This window comes from Ictidomys tridecemlineatus, chromosome 13, assembly GCF_052094955.1.
Source record: "Ictidomys tridecemlineatus isolate mIctTri1 chromosome 13, mIctTri1.hap1, whole genome shotgun sequence".
NCBI lineage: Eukaryota > Metazoa > Chordata > Mammalia > Rodentia > Sciuridae > Ictidomys > Ictidomys tridecemlineatus.
Genome location: NC_135489.1, coordinates 93,998,325 through 94,012,811, shown reverse-complemented (window position 1 = coordinate 94,012,811; position 14,487 = coordinate 93,998,325). Strand labels below are relative to the sequence as shown.

Below are 14,487 nucleotides of genomic sequence, written 5' to 3'. Positions count from 1 at the left end.
TATTAATCATTGCCAGAAAGTAGGGTTACTCAGACTGTCAAAAATATTAATACATATGCACTTTTCTGGACTGCCAAATTATGCTCTCAACACTTTTATTTTTTTATCTTGATGGAAACAAGAAAGAATGCTGTCCACTTAGCAAAGGAAAAAAATGAACAAACAAAAAGAGCACATGTGAATCAACATTTTAACAGTTATGCCATGGTGGGTGATGGACTCAAGATGCCAAGGACTAGAAATTGGAAAATAGCAAACTCCTGCATTAAAAAAGAAGATAGGGCTGGGGATATAGCTCATCTGGTGAGTGCTTTCTTCACATGCACAAGGCCATGGATTCCATCCCCAGCAATACACACACTAAAATATACAAAAAAGAAAGAAAGAAAGAAAAAAGATAAATGAACTTTTGTGAAGAAATAAACCTTAATTTTGACTCTTTCTTATTAAAGAACCAAATTACCACTTCTCTGTCCAACCAGAAAGGACAAGCGGAGAGGGCATATTTGTTTTCCACAGGAAGGAGTTGCACCAGCACCCCTAATCCAAAAATGAAACAAGATTAACATACTCTGGTATGAAGGGTGGACAGAGTCAGGAAAGTACAGGGCATTTAGCTTTATTTAGCAATACCAAAAATCCCAGAAAGAGAGAAGGAAGGAGCACATCTACTAACTCAGTTACACTTCTTAAATGGAATTAAAGAATCATGCCAGCAACTGTATTCCTCACGCTAAATGTGCATATTACCCTAATTTCTGCAAGCAGCATTTAATTAACTAATTAATTACAATAAGAAGGAATCTAACAATCTAACTGAGGGTCAGAATGGCCAAAGGACACAATAATTGTTTAAAAGATTTTGGGAATTTCTTTTCTTTTGGTACTGGGGATTGAATGCAGGGAAGCTTTACTTCAAAGCTACATCCCTAGTCCTTTTTATTTTGAGACAGGGTCTCACTAAATTGCCAGACTGCATGGCCTCTAACTTGTTCTGCCTCAGTCTCTGAAGTCACAGGGATTACAGGTGTATGCCACCATGCCTGGCAGGTTTTAGAATTTCTGACAGGGTAAAAAATGAACTAAGGTATTTCTTCATTTTAATTTGAATCCCTACCAACAAAGGATGACTACAGAATTACTTTTATAATGAGAATCCTGCTGAGCTAAAAGAACAGACTACAAAAGAAACATTATTTTGAAACTTTTTGTTTGTGTTTTTGTACTAAGGATTGAACTCAGGGCCTTCCAAATGCTAGGCAAATGCTCTACCACTGAGCTATATCCCCAGTCCTGAAACTCTACTTTGTAAACAAGCTGGAGGTGGGGGAACCAAAGTGCTAGGGTCAAAAATCTCAGTTTCTTAAAACAAGTGGCCCAGTCCACTTCAAATCCACTGGGATGGCTGCTGTTGAAAATAAAGCAAGTCCCATAAAATAACAAGTGTCAGCAATCAGAGAAACCAGGGAAACCGGAACCTTTATACACTGTTGGTAGGAATATCAAATGGTACTACAGTCTCCATGGAAAAGAGTTTGGCAGTTCCTCAAAAAATTAAAAATAAATCACTCTATGATACAGCAATTCCATTTCTGGATATGTGCCAAAAAGAATTAAAAGCAAGGACTTTTTTGTATACTCATGAACTTTCAGTTATGAAGAAATAAATCCTAATTCTGATCCTTCCTTATCAAAGGACCAAACATTACCACTTCTCTGTCCAATCAGAAAAGACAGAAGGTAGTGGGCATACCTGTTTTCCACAGGGAAGAGTTGTACCAGCATCCCCAATCCAAAAACAAAACAGAGTTAGCACAGTCTGGTTAGCACAGCAGCATTATTCCCTACATCCAATAGGTAAAAGCAAGCCAAGTGTTTGCCAACCAATTAAAGGATAAACAAAATGTGTATATAGTTATGATAGAATATTATTTAGCCTTAAAGACAAAGGAAATCCTGAGATATACTACAACTTGGATAACCTTGAGAATATTATACTAAGTGAAAGAAGACAGTCACAGAAAGATAAATATGATTCTAGTTATGTGAGGTAGAGTTGTCAAAATTCATAGAAACGACAAGAGAATGATAATTGCTGAGGGCTGCAGAAAAGGGGAAAGGAAGGCTGATGAACAGGTATGAAGTTTCACTTTTTACAAGTTAGAGTTCTAGATGCTGATGACAGTTGTACAACATTATGAATTCTGTACCACTAACTACACCTTTAAATGGTTAAAACAGTTAATTTATGTTTGGTATACTCTAACACAATTTGCTGATGGGTCTATATTCGTACCAAAAATGTGTCATGAGGACACTCACTTGAGGACACAGGTATGTGCCTGCAACCCATATATTTGTCCAAAGAAAATAGTTATTAATCACCACTAAGTTCTAGGCAGCACTAGGCACTAGGGACACAGTGATGAAAGGTTAGATGGGGATCATTTATCTTATAATTACTAATTACTAATTACTATGAATGAAAAGGTAGTGCAGCAAGAAAAAAATAAAAGAAGATAAATAAAAGAGATACAGGGATTTTTTAAAGTCCAGTGCTCCATCCAAGTTATAATTTTAATTAACCAAACTGTATTTTAAATGTGACAGAAGACTTAAAAACTTAAACCATCTGTAGCAAAGTCTTATGTAAAGCTAAATGGCTGAGAGCCATCCAAAAGTTCTCTATTTTCTAAACTTCACCGGGGAGCAAGGGATTAATTATACCAAAAGGGATTCTCTGTTAAGGCAAAATAATCATTGGGATGAGTTAACCACGAATGATTTTAAAAAACAACTGAAACTTGAGGACAATTAAAAAGGCTTTTTATTAAAATTAAGTGTTAAATAATCACTAAGACCAAAATCTTCCCCACAATCTCTTCTTTGGCACCTCTCTTGCCTCTAATCATGTACATCAATAATAGAATCTCAGAAAAGAAAATTTTGGGAACAATAGCAGAATATACATTGGAATCCAAAACAAAAAGTTGATGTAAGAAAAGACTTGGGAAGCCAAGGGCGGTAGCACATGCCTGTAATCCCAGTGGCTCAGGAGGCTGAGGCATAAGGATTGCAAATTCAAAGTCAGCCTGAGCAACTCAGCAAGTCTCTAAATAAAATATAAAAATGGCCTGGGGATATGGGCTCAATGGTTAATTAAGTGCCTCTGGGTTTAATTCCCAGTATCAAAAAAAAAAAAAGCTTGGGAGAGCCTTGAACAGGCTGTGGAAGGAACTTAAGCCAGTTGCTTATGTATTTTTAGATCATCATTATATTAGTTGTTAGGACTGCTATAACAAAATGCCACAGACTGGGTAGCTAAAACGATACACATTATTTGTCACAGTTCTGGAGGTTGGAAGCCCAACATTAAGGTTTCAGCAGGGCTGGTTTCTCCTGAGGCCTCTCTCCTTGACTTTAGATGGCCATTTTTTCTCCATGTCCTTGGATATTCTTTCCTCAGTCCTCAGGCCTACCTGAGTCCAGATTTCCCCTCCTTATAAGGAGGCTATTCAATTTGAATTAGGGCCTGACCTAACAGCCTCATTTTAACTTAATCACCACCTTACAGGCCCTGACTCCAAATATAGTTGCATTCTGGAGTTCTGGGGTATAGACTTAAACATGCTCTTTTGCAGGAGGCGGGGGCGGGGGGGGGGAGGTGGGGGGAAACACAATTCAGCCCACAGTAGTCACTTTTAATGATTCCTCTTCTTGGAAATGGTAGTGTGTAGCTAAGTGGTACAGCACTTGCCTAGCTGTGCCTCCTGGGTTTGACCCCCAGCGCTGTACTCACATGTACACAAATCCTCTTAAGTCTCTTTCTCAATTTTATTCAAAATTCAAAAGTCCCAAAATAAAATATCTGATTTCTGAAGCTTTGGTTAAAGGACCACTCTAGGGCTTGCTAGCTTTGAAAATGTTACAGCATACATGTGTACAGGTATCAGGGAAGGGGAAAGGTGTAGCCAGGTCATCCAAAGAAATATCTGTTGCACTATTTCTTAAATGACCAGCAGCATTACAAGTATACTCAGATATCTTTATTTCTATAAGTCCAAGGTTTCTCTATCCATTGTTATCCCAGTGTTCCATGCACAGCCACAAGCCTACCCTTATCCTCAAATGAAATCAATATGGAGTTGTGCCAAGTCACTGAATGCAGAGGCAATACTATGACACCATTCCTCTGGATTCAGGATCTCCAGATGACATCCTTCTATTAGTCCTGTTGGTCTTAACTGACATTCTGTTACCTGAAAACTAAATGCTAAGTCTGTTTTTAACCAACATGAAATAGCACAAGGGAGGAAATGGATGAAAATTAAACTTCCTTTTTTTTTAATTTTAATTTATTTATTTTTTAGTTATCGGTGGACACAACATCTTTGTTTTATATGTGGTGCTGAGGATCGAACCTGGGCCGCACGCATGCCAGGGGAGCGCGCTACCGCTTGAGCCACATCCCCAGCCCCAAACTTCCTTTTTTAAATTTAAATGGTGAAAAGGTAATAGTTAATTTTCGATAACTTCAATAGGAAATTATTATACACATGTGAAGTCTTTGATCAGTAATTGACTCTGTCGTACTAGATACACTATAGTTTTTCTTCGTACCAATTCATTCCAGGTTTGTTTCCTTGAACTCCAATTGGCACTTAGATGTGTGTAATTCTTTGCTTATTTGAGAACCAACCCTAAATTTCTCAGGGATCTGAGTTCCTGTCGGGAAATTCAACACTGGGTTGGTAGAAATGGCTACAAATAAGATACCAAAACCAGAAAAACAGACATTCTTGTGATTATTACTTCCATTTTTACAAGGTGCTTGTCAATCTCTTATTTACTATGTCCTCAAGTCACAAAGACAACACAAACTTCAACAAAGCTTTGCAATTATTTCCTATAGGATATCTAAGGACCTTACTAAATATATACAGTTCACTTGTATAATAGCACACCTTGGACACTGGTTCAGTGGGAGTGCAGTGCTACCCATGGATATTAAATGAGATGTTTTGTTGCAGGTGGTTTACAGAACACATGGTAGAAACAACCCAACTGAACAAGCAGTCTTTAATCACTACCAAGAGCTACTTCAAACATAAACCCAGATACCCAAACCTAGGGATGCCTGCCTAAGAACCTCTATAGCCTTCATAAACAAGGACCAGTCAGTAATACTTACAGTCAACATTGGCGTTGTTAACAGGCCCCATGCAAAGAATTCAAGGAAGATGACAATAGCAGCATGGTAAACACTTGGTCGGCCAAAGCCTTGGAGCTGAAAAAGAAAGAAAGTTATTATGAAGCATAGTAAAGAGATAAAAGAAACGATCTTAAAATGGCATTAAAAATACAAATTAAATTAGACCACCTTAATTATTTAACATGAAACTTACTTATAGGGGCCAGGAATATAACTCAATGGTAAAGTATATGCTTATTACCATGTGCAAGGCCCTGGGTTCCATCCCCAACACCCCACTCACACCCACCCTTCTTTCTGTGGTATTCTTTATTCCCTCGACTCCCTTAATCACAGTACTAAATTACTAAAGTACTAAAGTACTAAAATTAGAGACTAGTCCCATCAATGTAAATCACTGGCATTTTGGTAGGAAATTAATTGGGTCTTCAAGACCTTACTGTCCCTTACTAATTCTAATTCTGTACTTTTCAGTAACTTAACCTCTCTGCCTGAAGTTTCCTTAGCTACATAATGAGAAAGATGAATATGTGGGTCAGATGCTCAAAAGTCTCAGTGGAAGCACATAATTGGAAGAGAACCAATAAGAATCAGGTTAAATCTGGAAACACACTCCGTATCTAAGGTCAAAATTCAGCTTTCTGTTTCCATTTTGTTATAAAGGTTCTACCTAATCTGATATTTTCTATAGTTTGTGATTCCTGGAGATGAAATCTAAACTTCCCTTTCAATGTAATGTCCTTGACTCTGTGGCAATGCTTGTTGCAAAACCACTGTTCTGCTAGTATGTGGCAGTAACTGGAAGTGATATTCAGAAGACTTAAAAAAAAAAATCACACCCTATTCCCATTCTTATATTTACAAGTCTTCAAAAGGTAGAAGTATATTTATATGGTCAGACAAATCCAGATTGTAGAAGAGTCTGCAAGACAACTGACCTGGTCTCCTTAAAAATGTCAATGTCACTGAATAAAATAAAATAAAGGCAAGAGACTGATCAAAATTAAAGACACTTGAGTCAACAAAACAAAAATGGGTACTTCTTAACTGGATTCTCATGAAATGGGAGAAATATAACTAAGAACTATATATTAGATAATCATGTGGCATTAATCTTATATTTCTGGGTATTCTTGATGTCTGCAACTTACTGTCAAATGGTTTAGGAAAAACTAGTACATATATCCATTCTAAATCAAAGGTCATAAAATTTTAACTGCTGGATTTAGATGAAGGGAATATAAATGTTCATTTTACTATTTATTTTATGAAGTTCTGACTTTTTTCCCCCAAAACAGCCAGTACAACTGCTATCAATATTCAAACCTGCAAATCCCTTGGCTAATAAGTATTTTTAAAAAGAATTAAATTATATGACATTTGTAAAACAACACATTCACAACAGAAACTTAAGTTTAAACAATAGAAAAAGGCACACTTAAGAGCCTAACAACTAAAAAAAAAAAAAGATTAAAAATGCATTTATTAGCACTAGATTTAAAAAGTACCAGTTTTGCTAGTCCTTTACTAGAATGGAAACTGTCACAACTACTCAGCTTTGCCTGTGACAGGCCTGTTTGAGACCCTCTCTGTCCCTCCTTCCTGTGTATAGCTCCTGAATTCAGAAACACTGGCATCAGGCCTAGCTCCTCTCTTGCTGGCTATCTCTCCCCCAATCCAACCCTTAGGTCTCCTGCCTACATTACAGGGTAGCTTTCTAAATGGGACCCTATTCCTTTTTGCTCCTTCACCTCACACCAGAGGGATGGGTCTCAATGTAAATCAGATCCCAATTCCCCTCTGGTGCCCACCGCATCCAACCATGCCCAGCAGGGTCCCACAACTCCTTCTCTCCTTGTTATGCTCTATCATTTTCTAGAGGAAACAAATGTCATAATTTTAATTTATTGTTTATTTCCCCTGGAATATAAATGCCACATAGGAAAGGTTCAATGATCCATTCCAAATAGTCATTCTCCCATTCCCCTATAAAATATTAGTGGCATGAAAGAAGGATCTCTTCAGAGACTAATGTCTTTTTTCTATTCTCTCATTTTAGCACAAGTCTGAATGTAGGAAAAAATCAGAATGAATGGTCTTGTTCCTTCAACAATGAAGTGGTATGAGTAAAGTGGGGAGAGTGAAAACCACACAATATATAAATTTTAAAAATTTAAGAAATATTAATCCAAAAGCAATGAGTAAACTTTGGATTTTTGACTAAAACTGGAAAAAACAAAAGATAATTTTAAGATAGTCATGGAAATGTGAAAACGAACTAGGCATTAGATGATACTAGAGTTACATTCACTGTACTAATGGTATTAAAGTTAGATTTCAAGTCCTTATTTCTCAGAAATAGATGCTAATGTATTTATTTAAGAAATGAGATGATGTCTCAAATCTAGTTTTAAAACAACAGAAACTTAAAAAATGACAAAATAAATCAGAAGTAGGAGTAGCAGATTAAATGAAGAAAGGGCAAAAAGTGATGATTATTGAAGATGAGGGAGAAGTAAGTGAGAGGAACACTGCAATTTTCGCGTAAAAACTTCCATCAGAAAAATTTTTAAGTTGGGAAGATCAACGACAAAGACAAAAACTTACAGAAGATTATGATTCCCAGAATGGACTTATCTTAGGCTTTGTTGTACGATTTTATTTATAATTTCTTTGGCATTCCTTCAGAACTGGCACTTATCTACCACACACTACTGTTTAGAAACCAATTTTCAGTGACTGTTTTAGGCATTTCATCTACATGAAAAAGGAGCAAGTACATTTGTTCCCAAGAAACTGAAGTGTGTACTCCACAATACTTTAATAAATGTCAACGAATCATTACTACTAGAATGCTGGGGAAATTGTGGTGGCATTGTTACCAAATACATCAATTTAAAAAATCTGGATATAAATTGCATATTGGAAAGCAATTTATTAACATCCAAATGTGAACTGTTTAACTCATTACAAAGAATAACTAAGAACTTCTAAGTTTGATCTTTTGTGTAAATAAATTAAGAAAGTAATGATTTTCCATATGAACTACATAATACATAGAACACCGGATTACAAAAAGATGCACACACATATGTGTGCTTTAACATTCTGGCTAGACAGAAGTAGGCAATTCTTAACTCTGTAATCTAATTCTCAATTAAGTAGTTTGTAACTAAAAATTTCCTAGTCATATGGGTGAAAAATATGATTAGAACTTGTATTAGTCAGCTTTTCATCACTGTGACCAAATGCCTGACAAGAACTTCGAAGAAGTTTACCTTTGCTCATGGTTTCAGAGGATTCAGTCCATGGCCTCTTAACCCTGCCATACCCCTTGTTCCCTCCAAATCTTTGTTGACGCTGCACTCAAGTCATCTTTCTGAAAATACAAATATCATCCTATCACTCCTATGGAAGACTGTAAAGAACTAAGCTAAAAATTCTTCCTGTTCCTATCACACCTTGTCACAATCTAACTCTGGGGCTGATTCTATCATAAAGGGTAGTCTAGGATTGGGGGTGCAGCTCAGTGATAGAGTGTGTTTTACATTTCATTCTCTAGCAATAATCCCTAAGCGTGGTCTCTAACACCAAGAGGGAAAAAAAACAAAGTGTAGTCTATTTCTCTTTTTCCCAGTTCTGGGCTGGTTCAACAATTTGCTCTGAACAAAAGAAGTGAAAACATGGCTCCTGAACTTTTAGGCCTTTCGAGTTCCTCAAGCCTAACGTGTGAGGAAATCTCTTCTAACCAAGGAGGCTGAGAGCACCCCAGGCTTTCCCTGTTCAGACCAGCTAGCTTCACAGGCATCACCAACTGCCAGACCCAGGAACAAGGCCATGGTTCACTTGTCAATCCAGTTAAGCCTTGAGATGACTGCAGAAGCCCTAGAAACCACAGCAAGACCAGTGCCCAATCCCCACCTGCGCCCCACCCAAACTGCTACCCCAACAGACCGTTATCAGCGTGGACAGATTCAAGTCACTAAGTTTTATGTGGCAACTAAGTGCTACAAACCCCCTCTGTCCTCATGATAAAGATTAAGACTTCATGAGGCCCCCTTTATAGCTCTCTAATCTTTTCTTTCACTGCACATGTCAATGATAAATCTGAGATGAAAAGAATATATTCTTCTTCATAAAAACACCATTTTATATTGTTTTATAGAGTGGATTGTTACAGACATTTGTGGTCAGAAAGGGCAACAACTACTGTGAAATCATATTTTGAAGGCCAGACTTTAAAAACAAACAGTTCACAGCAACAGTGATGTGAGGGAATAGAGGAAGGTGGGTCATCTGACTTATTATGTAAGCACACAGAACATGCCACAACATGGATGAACTCTGGGCACATTATGTTAAGTAAAATGAGCCAGTCACAAAAAAGACATTATGTGGTTCCACTTTCATGAGCTATTTAAAGAAGTGAAACTCAAAGAAACAGAAAGTAGAAGAGGAGTGGCCAGGGGCTGAGGGAAAGGGAAAATAAGTTGTCATTGTTTGAGGGAGAAATAAGGAACAGGCATAATGGGTTTAAGAGTTTCAATTTTGCAACATTAAGAAACTCTGGAGATTGGTGGCACACCACTAAGAAAATACTTAACACCACTGAACTGTACACTTAAAAAAAAAGGTACACTTTAAGATAAATTTTGTGTTATGTGAATTTTACCACAATTTTAAACACACATTTATGGGATATCCAGTCATGTAAGGAAAAAGTATAAAATTTTTGAAGTATATTCTAATCCAAACCAGTACTGCCACAAGATTCATAATAATTTCTGTATTACTATGGAAACTACATATGAAAAATATATTTCACTATGAACTGTCAATATTTTCAGCATTCACATATTTGCTAACTTTCACCTATATCCTTTGTATCTATCTGGTTAGTAAAGTGCTCTAGTAAAAGAATTCTTAATCAGAAAGCTTTTTAAAAAATATTAATGTGAATAAAGAACATAGTTTTAAAAAAAACAAATCAATGTGGGCTATGATGTAGTTCAGGGTTAGAGCATATACAAGGCACTAGGTTCAATCCCCAGCACCAAAAACAAAACGAACAACAACAAAAATGACCATACCAGAAGATTCTTCTTTTCTTCCTCCCACCTAATAACAATTTTGGAGTACAAACAGGAAAAACAACTTTATTGGTTACCTCTTAAGTTAATCTAACTTTTCTACAAAGTCTAAAATTTTTCTCACCTCGAAAGGCCTAAATAAATGGCATGTCTAGCTAGGCGTGGTGAGGCACACCTGTTAATCCCAGCGGCTCAGAAGACTGAGGCAGGAGGATCAGAGTTCAAAGCCAGCCTTAGCAACAATGAGGCGCTAAGCAACTCTGTGAGACCCTGTCTCTAAATAAAATACAAAATAGGGCTAGGGATGTGGCTCAATGGTTGGGTGCCCCTGAGATCAATCCTTCGTATCCCCTACCCCAGATAAAAAAAAATAAATGGCATGTCTATCACATTGGAAAGATGAAGAACTTGTTAAATATTCAAAATTGACAACTTCTTAAACTAAACCAATGAAAAACCAACTTAAAGCAAACCAAGAGGCCAATAATAATTTCTGTAAATATTCCTATCTCTATCAATGATCTTTGAGAATAAAACTATTCAGCTGCAAGTAATAAACTCATATTTGTTGAGCTCTACTAAATATCAGCTAAGCAAAATCAATGGTGAGCAACAGAAGCGATTCCTGCTCTCATGTCACAGAATGTAAAATTACAAAAGGAAATATACACTCTAAAGGAAAAGACCTAGGCTAGCAACAGTATTAAAAGGACCCTGAGTAATAGCCAGAAAATTTTTCTGTAACAGCAGCTACACATGTAATGCTAGGCCCTAATAAAGCACATGGTATATGCTATCATTTTATCTGATTACAGCCTTCTGAGTTAGAAACTATTAAATAAATTGCTCAACTCAAACAATAAATGATTGACTGAGCTGGCATTCCATCAAGATAGTCACTCACCTTCAGAGTGTGTGTTACTCTTATATTGTACTGCTTTTCTTTTTTTTTTTTTTTTAGTCTTAAAAGTAACCTTTTCTATTCAGACCATTTATGCTTTTTTTCTATTTTTATTGGTTCTTTTTAGTTATACAATAGAATTTATTTTGACATTATAAAAGCATGAAATATAATTTGTTTCAATTCAGTCCCCACTACTTTCCCTTTCCCTCTTCTCCTCCCTTCCCCTGGTCCCTTCCCTCTACTCTACTGATCTTTCTGCTAAGTTGTTTTTTTTCTTTTTTTTTATTAGTGTCTTGTGGATGTACATGATGGTGATTCACTGGGGTATATTTATACATGCACACAGTAATGTAAGGGCAGATTTATTCTACTATCTTTCCCTATCCCATCTCTCCTCCCTTTTCTTTATTCGCCTTTGTCTACACCATTGGTCTTTCTTCTCTTTTCCCCACCCCCCACTTATTTTGGATCAGCTTCTGCATATCAGAAAAAAACATTCAACTCTACTTCTTTTCATATAGAGGTTGATTCTCCACAAATAGAATCAGCACATATGAGTGGTAGACAGCCTGCACTGCAGGAACCTGAATAAGTGGTGACAGGAGTCAAAGGTAACCAGTCCCTCAGACAAAGCAAAATGCATACCTTAACCCACTCACTAGTTCCTCACACTGAGTTTGGCGACTGCATTTGGCCAATAGGGCAGTTTCCACCAATCTATTCATTTACTTTCTCAAATATACCTGAAAAGCTCAGATGAACTAGGGCACCGGGCTTTTCTCAATCAAGTCAACTGCTGTACACAAGGAAAACATAAAGTTGAAAGTTATTCCCATTCATTCCACACATGATCCCCAACTCAAAGATCAAAGTACACAGTAAACACCAGCAAGCTGCAAGTATGAAAGCAAAAGCAAAATGACAGACTCGCTTCTCTTCACATGTAGTGCCTGGATGCTTCTCCTCCCTGCCATATCCTTTCTACTGGTGGCCAAACTGAAGGGCAGACAACATGACCACTTCATTTAGAATGAATCAGCTGCTTTTTATGAGAGGAGAAATTTTTTTTAAAGGAGGAGGAGTGGCAGCGTGTTATTTGTCCAGATACAAATAATATAGTAAAGTAAAAATGCATTTTTTTTCGGAGAAAATACTAAGATGATCACTATGTAATAATATTGTATTTAAAAATAAAGGAAATACTCTTACTATACTACAATCTTTCAGTTCATACTTCTTTAATAGCTATAATTTTTCTCTAAGGCAGTGATAGGTGTCCTAAGAGTCAGGGTGCAGATACAGCTAAGAGACATACAAACAGCACATACACTCTGAATGCTAAAATTAGAAAGCCCATCACTGCAAAAGATAAAGAATAAATACATGTTGAGTATCTCTTATCTGAAATGCTTGGGACTGAAAGCTGTGTTGGTCAGTGTTTCGTTACTGTGACAAAACACCTCAGATTAAAAAAAAAATTATAAAGAGGCAAGGTTCATTTTGGCTCATTTGGGAGGTTTTAAGTTCATGGTCCATTGGTCTATTGTTTTGGGGCCTGCAGCAATGCAGCATATCATTGTGGCGCCTGTAGCAGAGGAGGCCGCTCGCCTTATAGAAATCAGGTAGCAAAGAGAGAGACAGGAAGGGGCCCACGTCACCATATTCCCTTTAAGGGCACGCCCCAAGCCCTAACTACTAAAGGTTCCACCATTTCCCAATAGTGAGGGGCACTCAAGATCTAAACTACTCAAATATATAAATGCTAATGGGATGACATTATTATACAGCCAATTTACACATAAATATATTTATAACACTCATATCAATAGGCATATATTATGGTTTGTATATGAAGTGTCTACCAAAAGCTTGTGTTAATGCAGGAATGTTCAGAGGTGAAATGACTAGATTGTGAGAGAACTGTAGCCCAATCAGTCCACCCTAGTTTGACTGCACTAATTAGGTAGTAACTATAGACAGAGGGGCTATGGCTGGAGGAAGTGGATCGCTACTCTGAAAGAGTTCATCTTCTCTGTTGCATCTTCCCCTTTCTCCCTCTGCTTCCTGGTCACCATAAGGTAAGTAGTTCTCTGCCAAGCCCTTCCACCATGATGTTCTGCCTCACCTTGGGCCCAAAGCAATGGAGTCAGCCTAACCTGGACTAAACTTCTGAAACTGTGAGCCAAAATATGTAAGTTGTTCTTATAGGGTATTTTGGTCACAGAGAAGAAAATTTGACTAAATAGTATATAATTGCTTCATCATTTTTAACAGTAGCTTAATAATATTCCAACACATGAATGTACCACATTATTTCATAAGGTTACTCTGAAGTTACAAATACTATTTCATGCTTATTATGATCAATATATACACATCTTGCACCTATCCCTGTCAAGTCTTGTTCAAATTTTGTTTTAGGATAAGTTCCTTGAAGTAGAACTGCTAGGTCAAAGGCATGAGCTTTTTTGTACGTATATTAAGTGTCAGCTTCCATATAGGTTTAACCACCCCTGGAATATACTACAAAAGAATGGAGATTTAAGAATTGAAGATTTCTCTAAAACAACATTTAAAAATCCTAACACTAAAAAGTCTCTCCTTTTCATACCAAGTATCATCTTATGACTGTATTTCATGACCCATCAATCATAGTATATACTCATATGTCAGGATTTGGTGAATTAAAAACACAAAGCCACTATTTTTCTTTAGGGAACATCATATTACAGGACCAGATCTTACATGAGGTTTTCACACTTTTACAGTATCACAATATCACATTATCTTACTTGCAGAGGAACAGGTACTTTAGTACTCCATGGATCTGTCCACAAAGAACTACTAATGTGTAAATAATCTTAACTGAACTTTTGCTACTTTCAAAATGTAGAAATTAGATGTATAGTAATCGATGATCATGAAGCAAACTATCCTCAGAATTCTACATTTTTCTTCAGATCTCCTGTTGGACTGACCCAAGTTAGCAAGAGACAATGTAGTAGAGTGGAGCTACTCAAGCATGACTGACGATAAGATGATGCCATCTCTGTCACTGCACACAAAGAACAAGAGACAAAGCTCAGGCAACGCAGGAGTTTTTTTTCCTTCCTCCACCGAGGAACAGGAAAAACCAACTTGACTGTATATTCAACTCTGTAACATGAGGAACTGAGCTGTCAAGTAAAAATTAGATTGGAACATAGATATAAGTCCGAGCACCACCATAGTCAGCCTGGCTATTTTTAGCACATAAGTTATCTCCATGCTCTTGTTTATCT

General features: G+C 36.9%; 1 protein-coding gene across 1 annotated transcript in view; it reads right to left on the bottom strand.

Moving 5' to 3' along the window:
- Slc71a2 (solute carrier family 71 member 2) overlaps positions 1-14,487 on the bottom strand; it is a 65,584-nt gene that overhangs the window by 40,635 nt on the left and 10,462 nt on the right. The window contains exon 2 of the mRNA XM_078030593.1: positions 5,192-5,287. Within this exon, the coding sequence (XP_077886719.1) occupies positions 5,192-5,287 (96 nt within the window). The remainder of the gene's footprint in view (positions 1-5,191; positions 5,288-14,487) is intronic.